We start from the raw sequence: 9363 nt of genomic DNA, 5'->3' as shown, positions 1-9363 counted from the left end.
AATGCCTCTGAGATGCTTTCATCTCGTCATGCCCCTCTTACCAGGATGCAGAAACTCTGAGATTGCCTGAACTCCCACATCTTTGAGCGCCTTCTCCAGAGAATAATTGGTTTTGGTCCGCTCCAGTGGGAATCGTGCAGCATCATTTCTCCTAAAAGACAGCACACACCTTCCTAGCTCTTCAGGCTCCTTTCCAGTGCCACATCCGTGGCTCCGACCTGCGTTCCTGGCACAGTGCATTTGTTGAATGTACTGCAGGCCTGCTGCTTCTTAATGAGCACTCCCTAGGCACACTTACCTCTTACTGATGTTGGTGAGAATCCATAGTTCTTTCCTCTAGCTTTTGCATTACCAATTAGCAATGAATAATTTATTGGAGAAATTAAAAGGTTCATTGCCAGGAGATCAGTCAGGCTGAGAAACAGCTTCTCAGCGTAAGCAGTGAAGGCAAACTTTTTTTTCTTGTTATTTTTAAACATCTCCTATACTCATGGAAGTGATGACATGACATACACTTTGGGACAGCAGCAGTGAACTGGATGCCTGTGATTCCCTTCTGCCCTGCTGCTCTTGTGAGAATATTGTAAGCAAGAACAAGTTCCCCTCCTCCCTTCCTTGCATTTACCCGGAGGTATTTGTATAGCAGCCACAGCCTCCCCAGGTTTAATTTCACAAGGCTGACCAAGTCCAGCTCTTCTCACCTCCTCTTCCCAATCACTTGTGGTACCACTTGCCCCCTACCATGGAAGAGAGGTGACCTTACAGAAAGGAAAAATTTCACATCACTGTCATCTTTCAGCACCCAGGGGACAGCAAAAAAGGGTTACCAGAATATCCTTCAAGAACACACTGTGAACTAAGGGAAAGTCTTTGTTTCACAGCACTGAACAGCACCCCGTAACAGTGCTGCCCCAAAATAACCACTTCCTGCCTCCACAGGCTTTTAATTAAGAACGTGGCTTGAACTGAAAACAGTCTAAATTATATAAGTTAAAAGCTTGAACGCATACAGAACATCTTTTTGAGAGAGATTCGATTTCAGGGAAAAGCAGGTGTGGAGGAGCAAGACACAGACCACTGCAGCAGTGAAAAGAGTTCAAATAGAATTTTCTCACAATTTTTCCTTGCCAACGCTCCCAGCTTTTAACAGCAGCTTTGCAATGGCCACTGAAGCACGTGGCAAACCTAAATTTCTAAACTTGCAGGGAAACAAGACTGAGATACAGAATCACAGTATAAAGCAACTGATACTCCTCCCTGTTGGGTTTTGTGTGGGGCTCAGTCACAGCAGGCAGCCTGCATGGCTTGCAGGAGCAAACATGCCTTAGCATTCTTCTGCTGTTCTCAGCTGCCCAAGATCTGGTGGCAAGGACAGGCTTTAAAGACCAGACGGTGCCACCGCAACACACAGCAATGGAATGGAAATAGGGGGGAGAGAGAGAGAGAGTGCACTGAAAGGTCCAAGGGGAGTTGAGTGCTATTATTGCATAAGAGCCTCTCAACACATTCTTAATTCTCGGAATTTCAGAACAAGAATCACATAACCAGGTGTAAAAATCTTCAAATGTAATTTATTAAGACATTCAGCTATGTCTGTCAGTCTACATCCAAAGTTACTACTAAAAATAAAATAGTATCACATTTCACATTAGGAATACCGACTTTGAAAAACACTTGAGTCAAGCCTATCGTATAAATAAGTGACTAATTTCTCTTCATATCAAAATTCACATAAAAAAATTGCCTGCCCCCCTACTCCCACCTATTTCCCCACCCTAGTCCCTAGTTCTACTTGAAGCCATGATGAATGTAAAAATTTAGGTATGGACATGTCCTTGTCAAAGAAAAAAGGTGCAAACCTATTAACAGCTTTAAAAGTGGCATTTGCGGAGTCTGATCATACACAATAATGTACTCATTCCCAAAGTGCAAATATCGCCAGAGTTTAATACTGTTTTAATTCAGCTGCAAGAATTAAACATTGCACAGCACAGTACTGCAAGGCTTCTCTCTGTGCCCTAAAACTCATCCCACTTTCCTCCTGCACATGGTGGCAGAGGCCAAAGTGTTCATTAGAGCTTTAGTTTACTTCATGCAGCCCAGACTGTGCCATTATTAGCAAAAGTTTCATATACATCAAAATATTGAAGACTCCGTCATAAAAGTCAAGAGTCACTATAGATTACATGAATTCAAATGCAATTGCCCCACCAAGAACACCCAAAGCATACACATAACGTATTAAGAGTGCTTCCATCTTCTAGTACAATCACTGATGTTATATCTTTGATTTTTTGCTTACGTGCCATAAAAAATTGTCAGAAACCAAAGCTGCACCTCGGTCAGTGACTGGCAAGTCGCTGCATTTAACACCTCTCTGGTACCCTGGGACATGGCTGTATTCGATGCCCTCCTCCTGGCCAAAACAAAAGCCAGCGTTTTGTCCATCTGTCTACAACCTCTCACAGACCTCCCGTTCTTCTCATCCCTCCCCTACGTCTTGAAAACACTCTTCCACTTCAATCTATTTCCAGACATCCTTCCTATGCCCACAGTTCAGAGAGCTTCTGGAGTCATTTTTTACTACATCTCACTGGAATTACCGCTACCAAGCAGCCCACGGAAATCAGCATGGGATATTACATTTTGACCAGCATTAATAGCTAAACTTCTTTCACAGATGCGGAAGGACAGGTTTTCTTCTGAGTCAAACTTGAATCTCTGAAATGTGTTTGTTCCCGCGTCGTCCTCTGTCACCTTAGAGCTGGATGCTAACCCTCGGGTCTCGAGCGGGGCACCCCTCTGGGGCTGCCATGAGTTCTGCAGCACAGGCTGCTCCCTGGCTGGCCTCGCACGGGCTTGTGCCCCTGTCCATGCCCCGGGACCCCTCAGTCTCAGCAGAGGCCTCCAGGCTGTCCTGTCCATCAGCAACCTGTCCACTGCTCTGGCTAGGGTTGTCGTCTGTGTTTGGCCCACTGTCATGTTCAACACCGGGGGGCTCGGCTGCATCTCCAGGTCTGGTATTTTGCTCTGCACCAGGATTTGGCTGTTGAACTGGCTCCGGTCCCAGTCCTGGTAGCTGCGAAGGGCTCTTGAGTTGGCAGTGGCACAGAGGGCAGGTTTCTTGCACATACAGCCATTTCTTAAGACAGCCCGCATGAAAAAAATGGCTACATGGTGTGATTACAGCAGTTTTCATGTCCTGAAAGACACACAAAGAAGACAGAACATATTATTTGCAGTCCAATTTCTCTCCTCTCACCCTGTATCTGCCTTGCCTCACCTAATGGGAGCAGTAGCCACAGAGCTGATGGAAGCAGTCCACAGGCAAGTAGGAGGAATGTTTCTTCCTTCATACTTACAAGCCTCCAAATTCAAGTACACAGACACACACAAAGTACAGGCCAGGACTGGCTGTTTATACTACAGGGATTAGAAATTAGGCTAAGGCCTTGTTTACAAGATATTACTACACTTAAATAAAAAGGTTTTGTAGGATGAGTGTTGCAGGATTAGTCGGCTTAGGAAAATTGTGCAAGTCAAAAACAGCACGCTTGCAGGTATAAGATGTACCAAACAAGTAAGAAATTAAATAACTTTCTCTGTGATGAGACACTTATATTACCTGTCTGGTGTTTTAAACACTGCCATGCATTGTGGCAATAGCAGTTTTACTCCTCAAAGAATTTGCATCAAGTTTGGAGTCAATCCAATTGTACCCTATTAATCCTAGGGTGGTTCTTTCTTTGTCATACATAACTACAATTTCTATCCAAGAGAAAGAGACTTTGAAGCTGGAGGTGTAATAAAGATATTACTTTCAGCATTAATTTCTAAGGTCCTTCTGCTGTCTTATGTTAGACAGACCCTTAACCTTTTGGTAATTAGGTTTCTGTTATAAAACTGAGATTGTACATGAAGTGGAAGTAGCAGTGCCTGTGGAGACTGAGCTGCTTCTAAGGATGAATAAGAAATCAGCTACTGAGCACACATTGTCTTTCAGAATCATCCACTAATGAAGAAAGGGCACCCTTGCTATTGCTATTGATACCAGCTCAACCTGAACACAAAATGTTTCAAAGAAAGTCAAGGGCAGTTTGTTGCACGTAACTGGAGAGAAGAACGAAAGATCGAACATACCCAAATAGTTTTTATACATAAAACAAATCCCAATGCCAGCATTCTAAATCAATTTACATAAAGCAGAAAACCAGATAATTCAAGTACCTTATTAAGCACAAACGTTACTGATTAAACATAATTCAAGTAACTTTATTTTACTAGATGCAGATTGAGCTTGAAAGACAGTCCGGAGCTATTTAAATTCAAGTCAATCTTTTGACATTTCTATTCCTACCTGGTAGCAGATGGCACAGATATCATTGTGTTGCTCCAGCTGCTCTTTTGTGGCAATGGGCAGCGATTTGATCTTATTCACTGCATCTCTGCGAAGAAGGAAACTTTTCCACCCCAGCTGGGCCCGCAACCACACGTTGTAATAGGAGTGAATGAAGATGATCACAGAACCCATCACAGTCCATTCGCCAAAGACAGTTTCTGAGACACCGTATGCCACCACACAGAGAGCGACAAGGAATTCCAGCAGCCGGTAAGTGCCATTTACGTAATAAATCACATCATCCATGTTTTCTACTGGTTCTTTTCTGAACTCTTCCACCATAAACAAAACATAAATGAAGAGCGTCCCAAGCACCTGTAACACAACACAAGGCCATTAGCTTAACATGCAGTCCTGAATTGGAGCTTAAGGTGTTCAGCATTGTCCATCAAACTCTGTACATATCATGCTTCTAAATCAGACAGAGGCAGGCAAGCCTCAAAGCAGCAAAACTGTTGCTGAATCTCAAGACAAATAAAAGTCACTTCTTATAACAAAGCATTTGAGCTTTTTTGAAAGTGCTTCCTCTTCCAAGTACTTTCCTGAGTTGAAAATGTAGTTAAGTTGATTAAATGAAAGTGCTAAGCACCACGAGGGGAGGGGGTTAGAAATTAACTATAAAAAAAGTTATAACAAATACTCATAGTGCAAAACATTTCCTGTATTTACACTACAATGGTTTGAGCATCAAGTTACTTCCAAATAACCATAGCTCGACTTTTTCTTTACTGTGATACTTAAGCCCTCAAAAGCCTCCTAGCTTTACAATTTGAAATAAACTTCCATTCACCTATGCTCTCAGCCCACCCTTAAGAGCTCCTTAGCCACAAACACAAGATAAAGAATGAAATTTTACATCATATCTTGTACTTCTGCCCTTCTGTCATCCTTGTTCTATTCTGATCATGTATTCCCCCCCTCTCAAGAAACAGATGACAGTTAAAGCAGGGATTCACAGTCACTACAGGGCTAATGTTCTTACCTGAAGAGAGGTTAGAATACTGCTGGAGATAATGATCAACAGCCAGAAATCCATGTGGAAAAACTGACAAATCATGTAGGCCATGTACGCGGGGAACACAAGTAAAAACAAACAGAGGCTGACTGCTCGGAAGTGCTTCCACAGACTCCTGCAAACAACACAACAGGTTTTTAGTTTTTAAGTCAGATGTGAGTGTCAGAATAAGCAGCGGTTCACTGCTGGATGTAAGCACGTTAGATCTTTGCTTGAGGCTTTAACTTCTTGAAAGGAGTTTCTGTTTTACTTGGGCACAAACTCATCCCCAGCACGCATGTCTAAAATATACATACTCTGAAAAAGTTCCCTCACATCTGACCTTTGCTGTTTTCAACACAAAGATTATGGGCAAAAATCAGCTACAGTAATTGTTATAATTAGACAAATTAAGTACCTAAGATGCTGGATTTCTCAAATGAAAGTCCGTTAACCTGAAGAAAACTATTAAATAATGTATTTATTTGTTTATTCACTTTCCTATATAAATGGGGTTCTCCCAGATTATAAGTTTATTACAATGATTCTACATCTTTTCGCCAACATACATGAGGCAAAGGTATTTCCTTTCATTGCCAGACTTAACCCTCCTGCCTTTAGAAGTATATTCCCCAATTTGGAGATCGCAAGAAAAGAATCTAGTGGGACTTGAACATTTATCTCTGCCACTTCTTCCTCTGCTCCTCTATCACTTACTTCCTCCTGATCTCCCTCCCAACCTAAACATGCCATCAATCTCTTACACTCACCCCTGTGCAAAAGCTTTCAGAGCATCTCCAACAATTACTACACTACTCTTGTATGTTCTTCAGGTTGTATTTTAACTTCATTTCTCTCTGGCAATGAGGTACAGAGAAAGTGAAAGAACTGGGGGGACAATAGCAGAAACTGAGTGATTTAATACAATCTGAAGAAACATCAGAATGCTACTGTAAGGTCTGCAATTCTGTCTGTGGGCGAGGGAGAATGGGAGAGCTGAAGTGGAATTTATCCTGATTCTAGTTAATTTAGAACTGCCTGAAAAATTTGGCAGAAGAGAGTTAAAAATTGCTGTCATCACAGGCTGCTTGTTTAAGCTGGGCAGATGGTCATATCCTGGCTCTACTCCTCTTCCCTCTGTTAGTATATTTAAAGTTAACATTGCTGCAGGATGCTGGGTACAAGTAGCCTCTAAGCCAAACAAACTCTCTGCCTCCTTTTATTTTCTCACTTACAGGCTACAAAAAGGGGAAAAAACACAAGCAATTAACAAAGATGCAAACAAACAGATTAATACAAGAAAACCAGATACCAATAAAGCTCTTTGAAACATAAATTAAACTTAACAACAATCCCACATGATCAAAACATCTGGTACACTAATGCAAAGCCTTCTACCTCTTATTTCTTGCCAGCAAACTATCATTTTGGGATCACAGTGTCAGAAAAAATGGGTTTCCCAATATCTAAGGTCACCCCTAGATAGATCCCACCTTCAATAGCTGTCCAAGACTACTGCATGAGGGGGAATCCTACCCAACTGCAGAAGAGGTTAAGCAAAACCTGCAGATTCTGCAAATCCACACAACAGAGTGTGGCGGGAGCAAGCACAGGCACTGGAGTCCTGGATTTGCTTAACTGAGACCCACAGGGGGAGTAACCACCACACAGCGCAGTACTCGAGAGTGAGCAGCCAGCAGCTGCAGATCAGCATGGCCTTGCACAGGCTGGATGGACACACTCCTGAGCGAGAGCAGGTGACCTGAATCATCCTCATTTGGCAGCATACAACATGCTGAAAAGCACTGCTGTGTGCACTAGAGGGAGCAGGATGGTAAGAGGAAAAACTAGAGAATTGACTAGAGACCTGCAAAGATAAGATACAATAGCTTTACAAGCTACTAAAATCCAAATCAGGCCGTTAATTACCAGTTTACCACTTCCTAAAATGGCATTGAATAACTTTCAGTTTAGGAAACCAGTCTCTTACTTGTCTCTTGAGGCTCCCAATGCCAAGACAATGGGATCAGCAATTTCCAGCATAGACTGAAGGATGGATGCCACCACAATGAAAAGAATAATACTGAGCAGGAATGCCCGATGCACAACTTGGAGCTCAATCAAACCCGTTTGCACAGCCAGGATCAGGAGTGTGACTCCTTCAGTCATTCCCCTGCAGATCAACAAAGAGAAGAGAAAAAGAAGCACATCTTTCTGTATGTCATTGTTGGTTCAAAAATGTGTCTAGAAATGTCAGGAAATAAGTTGTTTCTTCCATAACCCTGCACTGCCACTGGTTTGACTTTTATTGATGTAACCATTCAAGCCTTAACCAGACAGGAATGTTATCAGAAACACTGAACTGCTGGGGATTAGGAACTAGCAGATTTCAGAAGCTTGCTCCTGAACCAGCAGCATGTAGGTTATACCCAGCCCAGCACACACCACTCCTTGACAGAGTTCCCCCAGCACTGCATTGGCCCAGAGGCGGTCTCAGAGGAGGAACTGCCAGCCTCAGCGCTGCCTACACAAGCCCAAAGCAGCACTGCTAGGTCTACAGCTGGGTACAGCCAGCCTCATTCCTAGATTACCATGAAGCCCCTCTCCACCTGTTACGTTTCCCCATCACCACATTCCTTTCTGCCCTTTGGTCCTGGGGAAACATCCTCAACTCATGTCCCCACCAACCCCCAAGCTTTAGGAAAATCAGCAGTTTGTTCGTTTTCCAGCTTATTCTCTCTGTGTCTGTGTTGAATACAGGAGGAAACACTGAATTTCTCCAAACACAGCTGTCTGTTTCACTTCTTTTTGGTTAGGAAAAACCAGACTGCATTTCATGCCTCCAGACAGCGCATTTCAGCACCGCTACTTGAAGCGACCATAGTACAGACCACCTGGAACCACGCACTTCCCCAGAGGAACCTTTTATGTAGGCTACTCTTAAGCAAGCCAGGTTTATACCCATTCTCACTTCCACATTTTGGAATCCAAAATGTAAAACATTCTTTTGCATATGGTCTGAACTTTGGCCCTGAGGTAATGGCTGGAATAACTAAAAAACACACAAGATTCCAACCTCATATTAGAAAAGTTGAGACGAGCATTAGGAAAGAATCAGCTCATATATTCCAGTTATTTCTCATAGTTACTTAAAGGTGATCCATACAATGTTGTGTTATAAGACTCTACGATTAGTCATGTTTCACACATGACTACAGGGTAAATGAGGAAATATGAATGTGAAGTGTTTATATTATCCAAGCAAGTGACAATTTTCCAGTGACTCATATTGATCGTCCTCAGTACCTTCGTTAAACTCTGTAATTTTAAATCCCAAATAACACCCCTGAACTTCTTACAAAAAATAACTATCTCCCAAGAAGTATGTGACAAGCTGCTTTTTACCTCTTATCCTTCCAATGCACACATAGACTGGCAAACAAAAAGCCTTTTAAAGATACCCAAGAGTTCATAAGGTTTTTATTTATATTTTTTTTAAGGAATATATACAAGCAGTATCATTTCTGTATAAATACTTTTTGTCTGCTTTTTTTTTTTTGACCCTAGACACAGCGAGGCACTTACCTGTTCATTGCAGGGTCATTCATGAATGCTCGGTAACCCTGCAAGTAAAACTTGCAGAGAGTCAGAACTCCCAGAGCAACGAAGGAGACTGTGAAGACCAAGCCCAGCAACGAGTATGGAGTGCTACAGCATTCTGCAATACTGGGAGGAGAAAGAGGGAAAGAGGCAAAAAAGAAAAGAACCATTAATCAAAAGCAATGTGAGGAACTCTTCCCTTGTTCTGTTCATGATGCAAGCTGGTTTTAAAGCACAATTACACTGACCTAACCTCTACACCACCATGGAACCCTCCTCTTAGTGTTGTTATTGATTGTTTTCTTTTTGTTTTAACACTTCTTTTCAAGACAAATCTACAGTTCAACTCCACAGCTAGTAATGCCTTTCA

The 9363-nt window shown here is 42.4% G+C and overlaps 1 protein-coding gene across 1 annotated transcript in view; it reads right to left on the bottom strand.

The window, feature by feature from the left end:
• Positions 1-1559: 1559 nt before the first annotated feature.
• RNF145 (ring finger protein 145) overlaps positions 1560-9363 on the bottom strand; it is a 44524-nt gene continuing 36720 nt past the window's right edge. Inside the window, exons 7-11 of the mRNA XM_082771492.1 lie at positions 8979-9119; positions 7384-7566; positions 5382-5529; positions 4358-4714; positions 1560-3202 (exon numbers count right to left, since the gene is read on the bottom strand). Of these exons, the coding sequence (XP_082627618.1) occupies positions 2759-3202; positions 4358-4714; positions 5382-5529; positions 7384-7566; positions 8979-9119 (1273 nt within the window). The 3' untranslated portion in view covers positions 1560-2758. The remainder of the gene's footprint in view (positions 3203-4357; positions 4715-5381; positions 5530-7383; positions 7567-8978; positions 9120-9363) is intronic.

This window comes from Aythya marila (assembly GCF_965140915.1).
Source record: "Aythya marila genome assembly, chromosome: 14".
In the NCBI taxonomy this organism is placed as follows: Eukaryota; Metazoa; Chordata; class Aves; order Anseriformes; family Anatidae; genus Aythya; species Aythya marila.
Note: the sequence above shows the minus strand (reverse complement) of the source record. Positions and strands in the feature narration are given on the sequence as shown.